Source organism: Crinia signifera, chromosome 3 (assembly GCF_055691185.1).
Source record: "Crinia signifera chromosome 3, ASM5569118v1, whole genome shotgun sequence".
NCBI lineage: Eukaryota > Metazoa > Chordata > Amphibia > Anura > Myobatrachidae > Crinia > Crinia signifera.
In genome coordinates, this window is record NC_139219.1 from 336597724 (window position 1) to 336618611 (window position 20888).

General features: G+C 54.9%; 1 protein-coding gene across 1 annotated transcript; it reads right to left on the reverse strand.

The window, feature by feature from the left end:
* Window positions 1–11706: 11706 nt before the first annotated feature.
* Window positions 11707–20881, reverse strand: LOC146064928 (uncharacterized). Its single transcript, XM_083178956.1, has 2 exons — window positions 20738–20881; window positions 11707–16751 (listed from the first exon to the last, which is right to left on the reverse strand). Exon 2 carries the CDS (start codon window positions 15891–15893, stop codon window positions 14601–14603), a length of 1293 nt encoding a protein of 430 aa, XP_083035082.1. The 5' UTR covers window positions 15894–16751; window positions 20738–20881; the 3' UTR covers window positions 11707–14600.
* Window positions 20882–20888: the final 7 nt, after the last annotated feature.

Genomic DNA, 20888 nt, shown 5'->3' on the forward strand with positions numbered 1-20888 from the left:
GCTTCCTGCTGCCTCCATTCCCCTCCTCACATCATGTCACTGTCCCTGTCACATGCAGCCCTGTCCTCACTGACACATCACTCATCTCCTGATATACTCTGTGCTGCTGGGGACCCTGCTCCTCCCACTATATAACTCTCAGTCTGTGGCTTCCTGCTGCCTCCATTCCCCTCCTCACATCATGTCACTGTCCCTGTCACATGCAGCCCTGTCCTCACTGACACATCACTCATCTCCTGATATACTCTGTGCTGCTGGGGACCCTGCTCCTCCCACTATATAACTCTCAGTCTGTGGCTTCCTGCTGCCTCCATTCCCCTCCTCACATCATGTCACTGCCCCTGTCACATGCAGCCCTGTCCTCACTGACACATCACTCATCTCCTGATATACTCTGTGCTGCTGGGGACCCTGCTCCTCCCACTATATAACTCTCAGTCTGTGGCTTCCTGCTGCCTCCATTCCCCTCCTCACATCATGTCACTGCCCCTGTCACATGTAGCCCTGTCCTCACTGACACATCACTCATCTCCTGATATACTCTGTGTTGCTGGGGATCCTGCTCCTCCCACTATATAACTATCGTCTGTAGCTTCCTGCTGCCACCATTCCTCTCCTCCATCATGTCACTGACCCTGTCACATGCAGTCCTGTCCTCACTGACATCACTCATCTCCTGATATACTCTGTGCTGCTGGGGACCTTGCTCCTCCCACTATACAACTATTGTCTGTGGCTTCCTGCTGCCTCCATTCCCCTCCTCACATCATGTCACTGCCCCTGTCACATGCAGTCCTGTCCTCACTGACACATCACTCATCTCCTGATATACTGTGCGCTGCTGGGGACCCTGCTCCTCCCACTATATAACTCTCAGTCTGTGGCTTCCTGCTGCCCCCATTCCTCTCCTCACATCATGTCACTGCCCCTGTCACATGCAGTCCTGTCCTCACTGACACATCACTCATCTCCTGATATACTCTGTGCTGCTGGGGACCCTGCTCCTCCCACTATATAACTCTCAGTCTGTGGCTTCCTGCTGCCTCCATTCTCCTCCTCACATCATGTCACATGCAGCCCTGTCCTCACTGACACATCACTCATCTCCTGATATACTCTGTGCTGCTGGGGACCCTGCTCCTCCCACTATATAACTCTCAGTTTGTGGCTTCCTGCTGCCCCCATTCCCCTCCTCACATCATGTCACTGCCCCTGTCACATGCAGTCCTGTCCTCACTGATACATCACTCATCTCCTGATATACTCTGTGCTGCTGGGGACCCTGCTCCTCCCACTATATAACTCTCAGTCTGTGGCTTCCTGCTGCCTCCATTCCCCTCCTCACATCATGTCACTGCCCCTGTCACATGCAGCCCTGTCCTCACTGACACATCACTCATCTCCTGATATACTCTGTGCTGCTGGGGGACCCTGCTCCTCCCACTATATAACTCTCAGTCTGTGTCTTCCTGCTGCCCCCATTCCCCTCCTCACATCATGTCACTGCCCCTGTCACATGCAGCCCTGTCCTCACTGACACATCCCTCATCTCCTGATATACTCTGTGCTGCTGGGCACCCTGCTCCTCCCACTATATAACTGTCTGTGGCTTCCTGCTGCCTCCATTCCCCTCCTCACATCATGTCACTGCCCCTGTCACATGCAGCCCTGTCCTCACTGACACATCACACATCTCCTGATATACTCTGTGCTGCTGGGGACCCTGCTCCTCCCACTATATAACTCTCAGTCTGTGGCTTCCTGCTGCCCCCATTCCCCTCCTCACATCATGTCACTGCCCCTGTCACATGCAGCCGTGTCCTCACTGACACATCACTCATCTCCTGATATACTCTGTGCTGCTGGTGACCCTGCTCCTCCCACTATATAACTCTCAGTCTGTAGCTTCCTGCTGCCTCCATTCCCCTCCTCACATCATGTCACTGCCCCTGTCACATGCAGCCCTGTCCTCACTGACACATCACACATCTCCTGATATACTCTGTGCTGCTGGGGACCCTGCTCCTCCCACTATATAACTCTCAGTCTGTGGCTTCCTGCTGCCTCCATTCCCCTCCTCACATCATGTCACTGCCCCTGTCACATGCAGTCCTGTCCTCACTGACATCACTCATCTCCTGATACACTCTGTGCTGCTGGGGACCCTGCTCCTCCCACTATATAACTCTCAGCCTGTGGCTTCCTGCTGCCCCCATTCCCCTCCTCACATCATGTCACTGCCCCTGTCACATGCAGTCCTGTCCTCACTGACACATCACTCCTCTCCTGATAAACTCTGTGCTGCTGGGGACCCTGCTCTTCCCACTATATAACTCTCAGTCTGTGTCTTCCTGCTGCCCCCATTCCCCTCCTCACACCGGGGGACATTTACCAAAATGGATTCGTAGAAAAAAGGTGTATTCGTAGGGAGAAATACACCTTTTTTTTTACGAATTTGTATTTTCGGGATTTACAATCCCAAAAATACAACAATTCGTATTCCTAAAGATGGAACATTCGTATTTGTATTTACAAATACGAATGTCTACACCATCGATAGAATACGACAGAAATCACCATTCAAAAGAATGGTGGTTCCTGATGTACTAAGCAGCCGTACTGATAATACGGCTGCTTAGTGGTGTAAAACAGTCATGCAAATACGACAGGAAAATAGAACACCATTTTCCTGTTCTATTTGCTTTAAGCCTGCACGGATCAGTCAGATCCGTGCAGGCTGCAGTGTAAAAAAATAGAAAAATTAAATAAATAAAAAAAAAAACCGGTGTGGGGTCCCCCCCACAGCCGAAACCAGCACCAGGCTGAAGGAGCCGGGCCGGTAATTAAAAATCAGGTAACCCGACAAATAGGGGTTCCCCGATTTTTAACAACCAGCCCTAGGCTCCAGGTCCGGGGCTGGTTCCCAAAATACGGGGACAAAATGACTAGGGGTCCCCCGTATTTTAAGAACCAGCCCCAGGCACAACCAGCTAGCAGGGTAATGTCACAGCCAGGGGACACTTATAATATAAGGTCCCGCGGCCAAAACATTAACCCTACCGACCAGTCAGCCTGGCCAGGGGCCCTGGGGGAGTGGGGACCCCCCCAATGAAGGGGTCCCCCCCCTCCAGGACTTACTTGACCAGGCTGAAGCCTGGTACTGTCCCCGATGCCCCTGGACGGTGGGAATCGGGCTGATTATGGTGTAAAAAAAAAAGATAAAACTATTGTTTTTTACTGTGGCACTACAAGTGCCAGCAAGCTGGGACTTGGAGAACCACAAGTCCAAGCCTGCTGGGCATTAAAGGGCCCGCTGGCACTTGTGGTTCCACAGTTAAAAAAATAGTGCACAAAACACACTGACACACATTTGAAATAAAAGTTTAATACACACATCACAAACACACTGATACTTACCTATCTTGATCACGTCGGTAGGTCGCTGGCTCCAGTGTCGGCGGCTCCAGTGTCGGCGGCTCCAGTGTCGGCGGCTCCAGTGTCGGCGTCCTGTCTGAAGAAAATCCATGTTGGACCTGTGGAAGTAAATCCTACTCACCAGGTCCTCCATGGATGGTCTTCTGTCTTCTCTCTTCTTTTCCAAGACTTTATTCTTTCTCTTCTGTCTTCTGTCTTCTTCTTTGTTTACGCTGCCGGCTGTCGGGACTTTCAGAGCTGGAGAGATGTTGCCTCCTCGACGTCTGGACTAAGAATGAATTCTAGCCAATCAGGAGCCGCCTAGTGGCCAATCAGGAGCCAGTAAAGTCGGCTCCTGATTGGCTAGAATTCAGTCTTAGTCCAGCCGTCGAGGAGGCAACATCTCTCCAGCTCTGAAAGTCCCGACAGCCGGCAGCGTAAACAAAGAAGAAGACAGAAGAGAAAGAATAAAGTCCTGGAAAAGAAGAGAGAAGACAGAAGACCATCCATGGAGGACCTGGTGTGTAGGATTTACTTCCACAGGTCCAACATGGATTTTCTTCAGACAGGACGCCGACCTCGGAGCCGCCGACCCGGAGCCGCCGACACCGGAGCCAGCGCCCTACCGCCGGGATCAAGATAGGTAAGTATCAGTGTGTTTGTGATGTGTTTATTAAACTTTTATTTCAAATGTGTGTCAGTGTGTTTTGTGCACTATTTTTTTAACTGTGGAACTACAAGTGCCAGCGGGCCCTTTAATGCCCAGCAGGCTGGGACTTGTGGTTCTCCAAGTCACAGGTTGCTGGCACTTGTAGTGCCACAGTAAAAAACAATAGTTTTATCTTTTTTTTTACACCATAATCAGCCCGATGCCCACCGCCCAGGGGCATCGGGGACAGTACATGGCTTCAGCCTGGTCAGGTAAGTCCTGGAGGGGGGGACCCCTTTATTGGGGGGGGGGGGGGGGGGGGTCCCCACTCCCCCAGGGCCCCTGGCCAGGCTGACTGGTCGGTAGGGATGAATGCTTTGGCCGGGGGGACTTGCATAAAAAGTCTCCCCCCAGCTGTGGCATTACCCTGCTGGCTGGTTTTGCCTGGGGCTGGTTCTTAAAATACGGGGGACCCCTAGTCATTTTGTCCCCCATATTTTGGGAACCAGCCCCAGAGCAGGAGCCTGGGGCTGGTTGTTAAAAATCAGGGAACCCCTATTTGTCGGGTTCCCTGATTTTTAATTACCGGCTCCAGGCTCTGTCAGCCTGGTGCTGGTTTCGGCTGTGGGGGAGACCCCACGCCGTTTTTTTAAAAAAAATATTTATTTTTCTATTTTTTTTTACACACTGCAGCCTGCACGGATCTGACTGATCCGTGCAGACTGCTAGAAATAATTTGTATTAGCAGCCGTATATACGGCCGCTAATACGAATTGTTACACCATCGGAGGGGTACAAAGCAGTCGTATCTGACTGATTTGTAACTGACCCTCCGGAACACGACTGTGCATACGACTAAAACAGTCGTATGCAACCGTAGGGGAAATACCAATACGAAAAACTAGGTTTTTCATATTGGTAAATTTCCCCCACCATGTCACTGCCCCTGTCACATGCAGCCCTGTCTTCACTGACACATCACTCATCTCCTGATATACTCTGTGCTGCTGGGGACCCTGCTCCTCCCACTATATAACTCCTAGTCCAGGGCTGGGCAATTGCGGCCCTCCAGATGTTGAGGAACTACACGTCCCAGCATGCCTTGCATCAGTTTCAGCATGGCCACATAGCAAAACTAATGCAAAGCATCCTGGGATGTGTAGTTCCTCAACATCTGTAGGGAGGCAATTCTGAGCCCTGTCCTAGTCTGTGGCATCCTGCTGCCCCCATTCCCTTCCTCACATCATGTCACTGCCCCTCTCACATGCAGCCCTGTCCTCACTGACACATTCCTCATCTCCTGATATACTCTGTGCTGCTGGTGACCCTGCTCCTCCCACTATATAACTCTCAGTCTGTGGCTTCCTGCTGCCTCCATTCCCTTCCTCACATCATGTCACTGCCCCTGTCACATGCAGCCCTGTCCTCACTGACACATCACTCATCTCCTGATATACTCTGTGCTGCTGGGGACCCTGCTCCTCCCACTATATAACTCTCAGTCTGTGGCTTCCTGCTGCTTCCATTCTCCTCCTCACATCATGTCACTGCCCCTGTCACATGCAGCCCTGTCCTCACTGACACATCACTCATCTCCTGATAAACTCTGTGCTGCTGGGGACCCTGCTCTTCCCACTATATAACTCTCAGTCTGTGTCTTCCTGCTGCCCCCATTCCCCTCCTCACATGATGTCACTGCCCCTGTCACATACTGCCCTGTCCTCACTGACACATCCCTCATACAGACATACCGGCCCTGTCCTTGCTGGGGTAGTTACACAGACGCGCCGGCCCTGTCCTTGCTGGGGTAGTTACACAGACGCGCCGGCCCTGTCCTTGCTGGGGTAGTTACACAGACGCGCCGGCCCTGTCCTTGCTGGGGTAGTTACACAGACGCGCCGGCCCTGTCCTTGCTGGGGTAGTTACACAGACGCGCCGGCCCTGTCCTTGCTGGGGTAGTTACACAGACGCGCCGGCCCTGTCCTTGCTGGGGTAGTTACACAGACGCGCCGGCCCTGTCTTTGCTGGGGTAGTTACACAGACGCGCCGGCCCTGTCCTTGCTGGGGTAGTTACACAGACGCGCCGGCCCTGTCCTTGCTGGGGTAGTTACACAGACGCGCCGGCCCTGTCCTTGCTGGGGTAGTTACACAGACGCGCCTGCCCTGTCCTTGCTGGGATAATTACACAGACGCGCCGGCCCTGTCCTTACTGGGGTAGTTACACAGACGCGCCGGCCCTGTCCTTGCTGGGGTAGTTACACAGACGCGCCGGCCCTGTCCTTGCTGGGGTAGTTACACAGACGCGCCAGCCCTGTCCTTGCTGGGGTAGTTATACAGACGCATCAGCCCTGTCCTTGCTGGGGTAGTTATACAGACGCGCCGGCCCTGTCCTTGCTGGGGTAGTTATACGGACGCATCAGCCCTGTCCTTGCTGGGGTAGTTACACAGACGCATCGGCCCTGTCCTTGCTGGGGTAGTTATACAGACGCACCGGCCCTGTCCTTGCTGGGGTAGTTATACAGACGCACCAGCCCTGTCCTTGCTGGGGTAGTTATACAGACGCACCGGCCCTGTCCTTGCTGGGGTGGTTATACAGATGCACCGGCCCTGTCCTTGCTGGGGTGGTTATACAGATGCACCGGCCCTGTCCTTGCTGGGGTAGTTATACAGACGCGCCGGCCCTGTCCTTGCTGGGGTAATTATACAGACGCACCGGCCCTGTCCTTGCTGGGGTAGTTACACAGACGCACCGGCCCTGTCCTTGCTGGGGTAGTTACACAGACGCATCGGCCCTGTCCTTGCTGGGGTAGTTATACAGACGCACCAGCCCTGTCCTTGCTGGGGTAGTTATACAGACGCACCGGCCCTGTCCTTGCTGGGGTGGTTATACAGATGCACCGGCCCTGTCCTTGCTGGGGTGGTTATACAGATGCACCGGCCCTGTCCTTGCTGGGGTAGTTATACAGACGCGCCGGCCCTGTCCTTGCTGGGGTAATTATACAGACGCACCGGCCCTGTCCTTGCTGGGGTAGTTACACAGACGCACCGGCCCTGTCCTTGCTGAGGTAGTTATACAGACGCGCCGGCCCTGTACTTGCTGGGGTAGTTATACAGACGCACCGGCCCTGTCCTTGCTGGGGTGGTTATACAGATGCACCGGCCCTGTCCTTGCTGGGGTAGTTATACAGACGCGCCGGCCCTGTCCTTGCTGGGGTAATTATACAGACACACCGGCCCTGTCCTTGCTGGGGTAGTTACACAGACGCACCGGCCCTGTCCTTGCTGAGGTAGTTATACAGACGCGCCGGCCCTGTACTTGCTGGGGTAGTTATACAGACGCACCGGCCCTGTCCTTGCTGGGGTAGTTATACAGACGCACCGGCCCTGTCCTTGCTGGGGTGGTTATACAGACGCACCGGCCCTGTCCTTGCTGGGGTAATTATACAGACGCGCCGGCCCTGTCCTTGCTGGGGTAGTTATACAGACGCACCGGCCCTGTCCTTGCTGGGGTAATTATACAGACGCACAGCTTGGCACATTGATCTTATTAGCAGATGGCGGCTCGGTGCTGAGCAGGACCATGACTCTACCATCAGACTGCAGCCGAGGTTTACATCAATGGAGCCTCATCAGCATTTACCATCATTAATAGACCAGTGATGGTGGCAAACGTCATTTCTATTACTCATATCTTATGACAGTGGGGTTCAGGGGGTAACAGACCTCTCAGAAGAACCTCCCACTATATAACTGAGGACAATGAAACTAATTATCCATCACTGGAACAGAATGTTCTCTGATGAAAATGTCAGTTATAATTTCCGGGTATTACTCATGCAGGCGTTATACACTTAGCCTGGGACAGTCAGGATTACTCAACTCCCAGACACAACTTTCACAATGTCTGAAATTCATCCAAGAGGAAGACACAGGGAAGTCAGTGAAACCAGTTAGGTCACTCTACCACCTCATCAGGAGACTCACAGTGCTGCTGGGGACCCTGCTCCTCCCACTATATAACCCTCAGTCTGTGGCTTCCTGCTACCCCCATTCCCCTCCTCACATCATGTCACTGCCCCTGTCACATGTAGCCCTGTCCTCACTGACACATCACTCATCTCCTGATATACTCTGTGCTGCTGGGGACCCTGCTCCTCCCACTATATAATTATCGTCTGTAGCTTCCTGCTGCCCCCATTCCCCTCCTCACATCATGTCACTGCCCCTGTCACATGCAGCCCTGTCCTCACTGACACATTCCTCATCTCCTGATATACTCTGTGCTGCTGGGGACCCTGCTCCTCCCACTATATAACTCTCAGTCTGTGGCTTCCTGCTGCCTCCATTCCCCTCCTCACATCATGTCACTGCCCCTGTCACATGCAGCCCTGTCCTCACTGACACATCCCTCATCTCCTGATATACTCTGTGCTGCTGGGGACCCTGCTCCTCCCACTATATAACTCTGTCTGTGGCTTCCTGCTGCCTCCATTCCCCTCCTCACATCATGTCACTGCCCCTGTCACATGCAGCCCTGTCCTCACTGACACACCACCCTCCTCTCCTGATATACTCTATGCTGCTGGGGACCCTGCTCCTCCCACTATATAACTCTCAGTCTGTGGCTTCTTGCTGCCTCCATTCCCCTCCTCACATCATGTCACTGTCCCTGTCACATGCAGCCCTGTCCTCACTGACATCACTCATCTCCTGATATACTCTGTGCTGCTGGGGACCCTGCTCCTACCATTATATAACTCTCAGTCTGTGGCTTCCTGCTGCCCCCATTCCCCTCCTCACGTCATGTCACTGCCCCTGTCACATGCAGTCCTGTCCTCACTGACACATCACTCATCTCCTGATATACTCTGTGCTGCTGGGGACCCTGCTCCTCCCACTATATAACTCTCAGTCTGTGGCTTCCTGCTGCCCCCATTCCCCTCCTCACATCATGTCACTGCCCCTGTTACATGTAGCCCTGTCCTCACTGACACATCACTCATCTCCTGATATACTCTGTTCTGCTGGGGACCCTGCTCCTCCCACTATATAACTCTCAGTCTGTGGCTTCCTGCTGCCCCCATTCCCCTCCTCACATCATGTCACTGCCCCTGTCACATGTAGCCCTGTCCTCACGGACACATCACATATCTCCTGATATACTCTGTGCTGCTGGGGACCCTGCTCCTCCCACTATATAACTCTCAGTTTGTGGCTTCCTGCTGCCCCCATTCCCCTCCTCACATCATGTCACTGCCCCTGTCACATGCAGTCCTGTCCTCACTGATACATCACTCATCTCCTGATATACTCTGTTCTGCTGGGGACCCTGCTCCTCCCACTATATAACTCTCAGTCTGTGGCTTCCTGCTGCCCCCATTCCCCTCCTCACGTCATGTCACTACCCCTGTCACATGCAGTCCTGTCCTCACTGACACATCACTCATCTCCTGATATACTCTGTTCTGCTGGGGACCCTGCTCCTCCCACTATATAACTCTCAGTCTGTGGCTTCCTGCTGCCCCCATTCCCCTCCTCACGTCATGTCACTACCCCTGTCACATGCAGTCCTGTCCTCACTGACACATCACTCATCTCCTGATATACTCTGTGCTGCTGGGGACCCTGCTCCTCCCACTATATAACTCTCAGTCTGTGGCTTCCTGCTGCCCCCATTCCCCTCCTCACATCATGTCACTGCCCCTGTTACATGTAGCCCTGTCCTCACTGACACATCACTCATCTCCTGATATACTCTGTTCTGCTGGGGACCCTGCTCCTCCCACTATATAACTCTCAGTCTGTGGCTTCCTGCTGCCCCCATTCCCCTCCTCACATCATGTCACTGTCCCTGTCACATGCAGCCCTGTCCTCACTGACACATCACTCATCCCCTGATATACTCTGTGCTGCTGGGAACCCTGCTCCTCCCACTATATAACTCTCAGTCTGTGGCTTCCTGCTGCCTCCATTCCCCTCCTCACATCATGTCACTGCCCCTGTCACATGCAGCCCTGTCCTCACTGACACATCACTCATCTCCTGATATACTCTGTGCTGCTGGGGACCCTGCTCCTCCCACTATATAACTCTCAGTCTGTGGCTTCCTGCTGCCCCCATTCCCCTCCTCACGTCATGTCACTACCCCTGTCACATGCAGTCCTGTCCTCACTGACACATCACTCATCTCCTGATATACTCTGTGCTGCTGGGGACCCTGCTCCTCCCACTATATAACTCTCAGTCTGTGGCTTCCTGCTGCCCCCATTCCCCTCCTCACATCATGTCACTGCCCCTGTTACATGTAGCCCTGTCCTCACTGACACATCACTCATCTCCTGATATACTCTGTTCTGCTGGGGACCCTGCTCCTCCCACTATATAACTCTCAGTCTGTGGCTTCCTGCTGCCCCCATTCCCCTCCTCACATCATGTCACTGTCCCTGTCACATGCAGCCCTGTCCTCACTGACACATCACTCATCCCCTGATATACTCTGTGCTGCTGTGGACCCTGCTCCTCCCACTATATAACTCTCAGTCTGTGGCTTCCTGCTGCCTCCATTCCCCTCCTCACATCATGTCACTGCCCCTGTCACATACAGCCGTGTCCTCACTGGCACATAACACATCTCCTGATATACTCTGTGCTGCTGGGTACACACAACTCCTGTGTAACCCTCCACAGATGACGTGTCACTTACCGTAACCCCCCACAGAGGATGTCACTCCAGCGTAACCCCCCACAGAGGACGTGCCCCTCCCACGTAACCCCCCCACAGAGGACACAGAACTCCTGCGTAACCCCTTAGCGAGGATGCACAGCACCCACATAACCCCTCACAGGACGAGCTACTCTCCCATAACCGGTCAATGAGCGGGGAAGTCTTCAGAAGATCCTCTCCCCAGTTACATCCAGTTGTGTTCTACGCTGTTTCATTTACTAACAAAGCATTTTTGAGTGAACACATTTTTTTTATTTTTTTTTTTATACATTTTTACAGGGTGGTAAATAAGGCACCAACACCTTTATTTTCACGTAGATCGTGCCCTACACCCCTTAATGTCAAGGACTATGCATTTGGATACCAAATATAAAAAGTTAAGGCTAACCAGGAAGCGGCTCTTCATTTGGCGGACGTGAAGGATCCAGGAGGAGAGTTGTGCGGTTATTGAAAATAACTCCAAGTGACGCAACGCGGAGATATACAACATAATTACCGGGGTCTGAGGCAGAGGTTAATGCTGGACGTATGCACCATGAGACCAGAGTTACCAGAATATAACTCCCGTCACTACAGAGGTTCTACCCAAATCCTCCGTTCTCCCCCTTCCCATAATAAACCCTTATAAGCCCCTGAATAGTGCTCTCCTGTGTACTTACCTCTAGTACCTAGCTGTAAGGGGCACATCCAATAGGATTAGAGGGGCAACTACACCTAAAACAAAATATTTATGTCAATAATAAAAAAAGACAACGGAATGGAGTGTTTGGAGGCAGGAGGATGTCGGCTGGTGCTCCTATGGTAAGATTAGGGAGGCACTATACTGTGGCGGTGTATCAGGAGGGTGGTCTCCATGGTGGCCGGACGCAGAAATTACACCACATTCAACGAGGAAAACAAGAACTACGTAAACATAACAGAAGAATGGAGCTAACATTTACTGTATACCATATATAGACATAGAAATAAGGATCTAAATATGACAAATCTCCAGGAAATGACCGGATGAAGCAGCACAATGTCATCATCGTTAACTTAATGCTCATCAAGTTAATGTTGATGAAGAAAAATAATAATAATCCCCTTGTATAAGTGAGGAAACGAATCAGCCTCTAACTTCAAGCTGTACAACACCATCACCGGCCGGTCAGTCACGGAGATTTCTTCTGTGCGTAGCCAAGGGATATTTCCTATCAAGGCCTGTAGGGGCACTACCAGTGGGATAGCCTACCGCCAGGCCTGTAGGGGAGCCACCAGGGGGATAGCCTACCGCCAGGCCTGTAGGGGCGCCACCAGGGGGATAGCCTACCGCCCAGGCCTGTAGGGGAGCCAACAGGGGGTTAGCCTACCGCCCAGGCCTGTAGGGGAGCCACCAGGGGGATAGCCTACCGCCCAAGCCTGTAGGGGAGCCACCAAGGGGATAGCCTACCGCCCAAGCCTGTAGGGGAGCCACCAAGGGGATAGCCTACCGCCAGGCCTGTAGGGGAGCCACCAGGGGGATAGCCTACTGCCAGGCCTGTAGGGGAGCCACCAGGGGGATAGCCTACCGCCAGGCCTAAAGGGGAGCCACCAGGGGGATAGCCTACCACCAGGCCTAAAGGGGAGCCACCAGGGGAATAGCCTACCGCCAGGCCTAAAGGGGAGCCACCAGGGGGATAGCCTACCGCCAGGCCTGTAGGGGAGCCACCAGGGGGATAGCCTACCGCCAGGCCTGTAGGGGAGCCACCAGGGGGATAGCCTACCGCCAGGCCTGTAGGGGAGCCAACAGGGGGATAGCCTACCGCCCAGGCCTGTAGGGGAGCCACCAGGGGGATAGCCTACCGCCCAAGCCTGTAGGGGAGCCACCAAGGGAATAGCCTACCGCCAGGCCTGTAGGGGAGCCACCAGGGGGATAGCCTACCGCCAGGCCTGTAGGGGAGCCACCAGGGGGATAGCCTACCGCCAGGCCTGTAGGGGAGCCAACAGGGGGTTAGCCTACCGCCCAGGCCTGTAGGGGAGCCACCAGGGGGATAGCCTACCGCCCAAGCCTGTAGGGGAGCCACCAAGGGGATAGCCTACCGCCCAAGCCTGTAGGGGAGCCACCAAGGGGATAGCCTACCGCCAGGCCTGTAGGGGAGCCACCAGGGGGATAGCCTACTGCCAGGCCTGTAGGGGAGCCACCAGGGGGATAGCCTACCGCCAGGCCTAAAGGGGAGCCACCAGGGGGATAGCCTACCGCCAGGCCTAAAGGGGAGCCACCAGGGGAATAGCCTACCGCCAGGCCTGTAGGGGAGCCACCAGGGGGATAGCCTACCGCCAGGCCTGTAGGGGAGCCACCAGGGGGATAGCCTACCGCCAGGCCTGTAGGGGAGCCACCAGGGGGATAGCCTACCGCCAGGCCTGTAGGGGAGCCACCAGGGGGATAGCCTACCGCCCAGGCCTGTAGGGGAGCCACCAGGGGGATAGCCTACCGCCCAAGCCTGTAGGGGAGCCACCAAGGGAATAGCCTACCGCCAGGCCTGTAGGGGAGCCACCAGGGGAATAGCCTACCGCCAGGCCTGTAGGGGAGCCACCAGGGGGATAGCCTACCGCCAGGCCTGTAGGGGAGCCACCAGGGGGATAGCCTACCGCCAGGCCTAAAGGGGAGCCACCAGGGGAATAGCCTACCGCCAGGCCTGTAGGGGAGCCACCAGGGGGATAGCCTACCGCCAGGCCTAAAGGGGAGCCACCAGGGGAATAGCCTACCGCCAGGCCTGTAGGGGAGCCACCAGGGGTATAGCCTACCGCCAGGCCTGTAGGGGAGCCACCAGGGGGATAGCCTACCGCCAGGCCTCTAGGGGAGCCACCAGGGGGATAGCCTACCGCCAGGCCTGTAGGGGAGCCGCCAGGGGGATAGCCTACCGCCCAGGCCTGTAGGGGAGCCACCAGGGGGGTAGCCTACCGCCAGGCCTATAGGGGAGCCGCCAGGGGGATAGCCTACCGCCAGGCCTGTAGGGGAGCCACCAGGGGGATAGCCTACCGCCAGGCCTATAGGGGAGCCGCCAGGGGGATAGCCTACTGCCAGGCCTGTAGGGGAGCCACCAGGTGGATAGCCTACCGCCAGGCCTGTAGGGGCACTACCAGTGGGATAGCTTATCACCAGGCCTGCAGGGAAACCACCAGCAGGATAACCCATCGCCAGGCCTGAAGGGACACCACCAGTGGAATAGCTTGTCACCAGGTCTGTAGGGGCACCACTAGCAGGATGACCCATCGCCAGGCCTGTAGGGACACCACCAGCAGGAAAGCCCATCACCAGGCCTCTATGGGTACCACTAGCAGGATAACCCATCGCCAGGCCTGTAGGGACATCACCAGCAGGATAGCCCATCTCCAGGCCTCTAGGGGTACCACTAGCAGGATGACCCATCGCCAGGCCTGTAGGGACATCACCAGCAGCATAGCCCATCTCCAGGCCTCTAGGGGTACCACTAGCAGGATGACCCATTGCCAGGCCTGAAGGGACACCACCAGCGGGATAGCTAATCACCAGGCCTGTAGTGACACCACCAGTGAAATAGCCTACCGCCAGGCCTGTAGGGACACGACCAGCAGGATAGCTTATCACCGGGCCTGTAGAGACACCACCAGTCGGATAGCTTATCACCAGGACTCTAGGGGTAACACTTGCAGGATGACCCATCGCCAGGCCTGTAGAGACACCACCAGCGGGATAGCTTATCACCGGGCCTGTAGGGACACCACCAGCGGGATAGCTTATCACCGGGCCTGTAGGGACACCACCAGTGGAATAGCCTACCGCCAGGCCTGTAGGGGAGCCACCAGGGGGATAGCCTACCGCCCAAGCCTGTAGGGGAGCCACCAGGGGGATAGCCTACCGCCAGGCCTGTAGGGGAGCCACCAGGGGAATAGCCTACCGCCAGGCCTGTAGGGGAGCCACCAGGGGGATAGCCTACCGCCAGGCCTGTAGGGGAGCCACCAGGGGGATAGCCTACCGCCAGGCCTAAAGGGGAGCCACCAGGGGAATAGCCTACCGCCAGGCCTGTAGAGGAGCCACCAGGGGTATAGCCTACCGCCAGGCCTGTAGGGGAGCCACCAGGGGGATAGCCTACCGCCAGGCCTGTAGGGGAGCCACCAGGGGGATAGCCTACCGCCAGGCCTGTAGGGGAGCCACCAGGGGGTTAGCCTACCGCCAGGCCTGTAGGGGAGCCACCAGGGGGATAGCCTACCGCCCAGGCCTGTAGGGGAGCCACCAGGGGGGTAGCCTACCGCCAGGCCTATAGGGGAGCCGCCAGGGGGATAGCCTACCGCCAGGCCTGTAGGGGAGCCACCAGGGGGATAGCCTACCGCCAGGCCTATAGGGGAGCCGCCAGGGGGATAGCCTACTGCCAGGCCTGTAGGGGAGCCACCAGGTGGATAGCCTACCGCCAGGCCTGTAGGGGCACTACCAGTGGGATAGCTTATCACCAGGCCTGCAGGGGCACCACTAGCAGGATGACCCATCGCCAGGCCTGTAGGGACACCACCAGCAGGAAAGCCCATCACCAGGCCTCTATGGGTACCACTAGCAGGATAACCCATCGCCAGGCCTGTAGGGACATCACCAGCAGGATAGCCCATCTCCAGGCCTCTAGGGGTACCACTAGCAGGATGACCCATCGCCAGGCCTGTAGGGACATCACCAGCAGCATAGCCCATCTCCAGGCCTCTAGGGGTACCACTAGCAGGATGACCCATTGCCAGGCCTGAAGGGACACCACCAGTGGAATAGCCTACCGCCAGGCCTGTAGGGACACCACCAGCAGGATAGCTTATCACCGGGCCTGTAGAGACACCACCAGTCGGATAGCTTATCACCAGGACTCTAGGGGTAACACTTGCAGGATGACCCATCGCCAGGCCTGTAGAGACACCACCAGCGGGATAGCTTATCACCGGGCCTGTAGGGACACCACCAGCGGGATAGCTTATCACCGGGCCTGTAGGGACACCACCAGCGGGATAGCTTATCACCGGGCCTGTAGGGACACCACCAGCGGGATAGCTTATCACCGGGCCTGTAGGGACACCACCAGCGGGATAGCTTATCACCGGGCCTGTAGGGACACCACCAGCGGGATAGCTCATCACCGGGCCTGTAAGGACACCATTAACTCTTTCCTTGTAGGAAATTCCTAAAATTTAGTATTGAAAGTGTCGGACATTTGATAAACACTGTAGGGTAGCATGAGATAAAGTCTTAAAAACTGGAGACAGTGGCAGGCTTCTGGCGAGTTGGCCCAGAACTTTAAAGGAGCAGTCATGTCAAAAGGCAAAACCAACCGAGTTTTACCCCATAGGAGGTCTACAGCCTTTAGGAAAATTTTATTCATCCATCTGTTAGGATATCACAGGCTCCAAACCTGGGGAACATCATGGATCCAGTCCATTTACAGCCAGGGACCAGTACATTTCTAAAAGAGTAGAATGCTTCTGGATCAGTCCATTACCCGGACTGTGGGGATAGGTCTCTGGATCAGTCCATTACCAGGACTGTGGGGATAGGTCTCTGGATCAGTCCATTACCAGGACTGTGGGGTTAGGTCTCTGGATCAGTCCATTACCAGGACTGTGGGGTTAGGTCTCTGGATCAGTCCATTACCAGGACTGTGGGGTTAGGTCTCTGGATCAGTCCATTACCAGGACTGTGGGGTTAGGTCTCTGGATCAGTCCATTACCAGGACTGTGGGGTTAGGTCTCTGGATCAGTCCATTACCAGGACTGTGGGGTTAGGTCTCTGGATCAGTCCATTACCAGGACTGTGGGGATAGGTCTCTGGATCAGCCCATTACCTGGATGTCTTTGGGTCAGGCAGAACTGTGGGGCTCAGGCTTAGTCCATTTTGAGGCAACGTATTGGAAGACAGATGTAAATGGTTTCAGAGCTCGACGTTTCCCTGTATGGCCAGAGACTGTAATATAGTGCATGTCCATTATAGACGGTGATCTGAAAAACAAGACAGACTGTGAGAGTGACACCATTCTATCCCGACATCACCATTTCCCATGTACGCTGACTGGAACAAACACAGCACCCCCAGAGGATTCTGCAGGATTTACAGTTAGACAAAGGCCAGTATTCAATGCTCCCAATTCTCCGTTTTTTTTTTTCGGCGAATCGGGCTGTTTTCACTCCTTGCGGTGAATCTGTTTCACTGAAAATGTGATTCACCCTATTCACTGTACACTGCTCACCGAAAGCGACCAGTGAGTGCCGGCCAGTTCTCCGTTTTATGCTCGCTGCAATTCGCTGGTGTATTTCAATGGGGTTTTCACTGGGATTCGCCGAGAGTGTATTCTATGCTAGGATGGAGAACTGCTTTCTCCCTGATTTTTGCCATGATTCGCCGTTTTGCATTCATCATCTTTTTTAGGTGAACAGGAAAGTGATCTTTTGAAATAAAGGGTTTTGGGGGGGAAGTTTGGTGTCAAAAAAGCAGATTTTTTTTCTAAGAAGAGGCATGCTATTTGTAATCATGTGTATATATTTATATTAATATTACATACATTTTTTGGGCCAGCAGGGGGAGCCAAGAGCAGCTCATTAATATTCATTTATTCACTGCCCTCTGGTCCCGATCCTTACATGTGCACGATCGGGAGCAGGGAGTGCAGCGGCTGATGATCCCAGCCCCATGCCAGCTCTGGGGGGGGGGGCTCTGCCAGTGTCCTGGCAGCCCTCCTCAGTGTCAGGCGCAGGCAGGGAGACTTCCATCTTCCTGCCTGCCGCCTTCCTACAAATGCCGCAGGGGTTAAAATTCGCCGCCAGGGGCTCGCTGCCCCTGACGAGTTGAATAGGGTGACACGGAGGGCTGGCAGCGAATACTCCAGCACCCCAGAACCCTGCGAATGTGCAACGAATCCTAAACAGGATTTGCTGCACATTTAGTAAACGTGCATTGAATACTGCACAAGGACTGAAAGGGGATAAAAGTGACATCATGTAGTACAGCAAAGCAACAAAACTCCCCAACACAGACTACATACAGTCTGCCTCCAGTTTCCCCCGCACAGGTAGAACCCCCCGAGGTCCCCCTACACACAGCACAGAGCCCACAGAGTGCAGAGTCTTCACAGTGCAGACAGCCCCAACCCAAAGGCTGTGTACAGAGACACCAGCACAGGAACACACCTCCCAGTGCAGACGCCCCCCCAAACCAAAGCACAGAGCCTGCATACAGACCACAGCACAGTAACACACCTCCCAGTGCAGACGCCCCCCCCAAACCAAAGCACAGAGCCTGCATACAGACCACAGCACAGTAACACACCTCCCAGTACAGACGCCCCCCCCCAAACCAAAGCACAGAGCCTGCATACAGACCACAGCACAGGAACACACCTCCCAGTGCAGACGCCCCCCCCCCCCCCCCCCCCCCCAAACCAAAGCACAGAGCCTGCATACAGACCACAGCACAGGAACACACCTCCCAGTGCAGACGCCCCCCCCCCCCCAAACCAAAGCACAGAGCCTGCATACAGACCACAGCACAGTAACACACCTCCCAGTGCAGACGCCCCCCCCAAACCAAAGCACAGAGCCTGCATACAGACCACAGCACAGGAACACACCTCCCAGTGCAGACGCCCCCCCCCCCCCAAACCAAAGCACAGAGCCTGCATACAGACCACAGCACAGGAACACACCTCCCAGTGCAGACACCCTCACCCACAGCACAGAGCCTGCTTACAGACCACAGCACAGTAACACACCTCCCAGTGCAGACGCCCCCCCCCCCCCCCCCAAACCAAAGCACAGAGCCTGCATACAGACCACAGCACAGGAACACACCTCCCAGTGCAGACACCCTCACCCACAGCACAGAGCGTGCATACAGACCACAGCACAGTACTCCCAGTGCAGACGCCCCCCCCAAACCAAAGCACAGAGCCTGCATACAGACCACAGCACAGGAACACACCTCCCAGTGCAGACGCCCCCCCCCCAAACCAAAGCACAGAGCCTGCATACAGACCACAGCACAGGAACACACCTCCCAGTGCAGACACCCTCACCCACAGCAAAGAGCCTGTATAGACCACAGCACAGGAACACACATCCCAGTGCAGACACTCCCACCCACAGCACAAAGCCCGCGTACAGACCACAGCACAGGAACACACCCCCACCCACAGCAAAGAGCCCGTGTACAGACCACAGCACAGGAACACACCTCTCAGTGCAGACACCCCCCCAAAACAAAGCACAGAGCCTGCGTACAGACCACAGCACAGGAACACACCTCCCAGTGCAGACACCCCCACCCACAGCAGAGCCCGCGTACAGACCATAGCACAGGAACACACCTCCCAGTCCAGACACACCCCACCCACAGCACAAAGCCCGCATAGACCACAGCACAGGAACACTCCTCCCAGTGCAGACACCCCTACCAACAGCACAGAGCCCGTGTACAGACCACAGCACAGGAACACACCTCCCAGTGCAGACACCCCCACCCACAGCAAAGAGCCCGTATAGACCACAGCACAGGAACACACATCCCAGTGCAGACACTCCCACCCACAGCACAAAGCCCGCGTACAGACCACAGCACAGGAACACACCTCCCAGTGCATACACCCCCACCCACAGCACAGAGCCTGCGTACAGACCACAGCACAGGAACACACCCCCACCCACAGCAAAGAGCCCGTGTACAGACCACAGCACAGGAACACACCTCCCAGTGCAGACACCCCCACCCTAAGCAAAGAGCCCGTGTACAAACTACAGCACAGGAACATCTCCCAGTGCAGACACCCTCACCCACAGCAAAGAACCCACATACAGAACGCCCAGAACAGGAACATCTCCCAGTGCAGACAGCCCCACCCACAGAAAATAGCCTCCATAGACCACAGAACAGGAACACACCTCCCAGTGCAGACACCCCCACCCACAGCAAAGAGCCCGTGTACAGACCACAGCACAGGAACACACCTCCCAGTGCAGACACCCCCACCAAAGAGCCCGCATAGACCACAGCACAGGAACACACCTCCCAGTGCAGACACCCCCACCCACAGCAAAGAGCTCGTGTACAGACCACAGCACAGGAACACCCCCAACCACAGCACAGGAACATCCCCAGTGCAGACACCCTCACCCACAGCAAAGAACCCACATACAGAACGCCCAGCGCAGGAACACACCCAAAAAACATTGATGGTTTATGGCCGATGTGAAATAGTTTTGCCATTGATGGGGGGAGAACCAGATGGTTTCCCACCATCGATGCCAAGCTCAAACGAATAGTTTTGTTTTGCTTTTTCCTGGGACACGGAGCATAGCTCCGCCCAGGACACCCATGAAGCCCCGCCCCAGTATTCTGATTCGCCCACAGGTCAATCAGTCAAAGAAAATGCATGACCATCGATAGGTAAAAACATCGATTGTCACCCATTACCGTTTTTTTTCAACCACTGTGTCGTGGCACTTGAGCTGTTCTCCAGTGTGCCCCCAGATCTAGAGATGCCCAAACCAGTTATTTACTGGTCTCTTCTTTTTATTTAAAGGGCCAATGTATTTTATTTGTTACCTGTGGGGACCAGTGTGATTTTTTTTTATATGGGTGCCAAATAGGTTTGTTTTGTTTTTCCTGTGAGGGCCAATGCGTTTTGCCCTGTGGGGATCTCATGGTGTGCCTTGGCAATTTTAAAATCTTATTTAGTGTGCCGCAAGGTAAAAAGGTTGAAAATCACCGCATTACATAGTTATGCACCATCGATGGCAAAGGCAACAATGACCATCCCTAACAGATCCCAGCACAGGAGCGCACCTACAAGTGCAGGCACCCCCACCCACAGCACAGAGCCCGCAGAGACCACAGCACAGGAGCGCACCTACAAGTGCAGGCACCCCCACCCACAGCAGAGGACCTCCCACCGCCAACTCAATCCCCCCCACGCTATACCTCAGGAGCTACTTACCCCATCACAGTCTGATCTGTGCGGAAACTGAAATGATGAATAGAAATTCGGGGGACAATATATTCATATTGGAACTTGGGGAACGTCTCTTGAGAAGAAATATAAAGGTATTTGATATAGCGCTATGCCCACTATGACAGCAGCAGGGGCA

What these genes read in the sequence shown, in the direction of transcription:
- LOC146064928 (XM_083178956.1), bottom strand. Translation starts at nt 15,893, where the DNA reads ATGAGCTATCCCGCTGGTGGTGTCCCTACAGGCCCGGTGATAAGCTAT.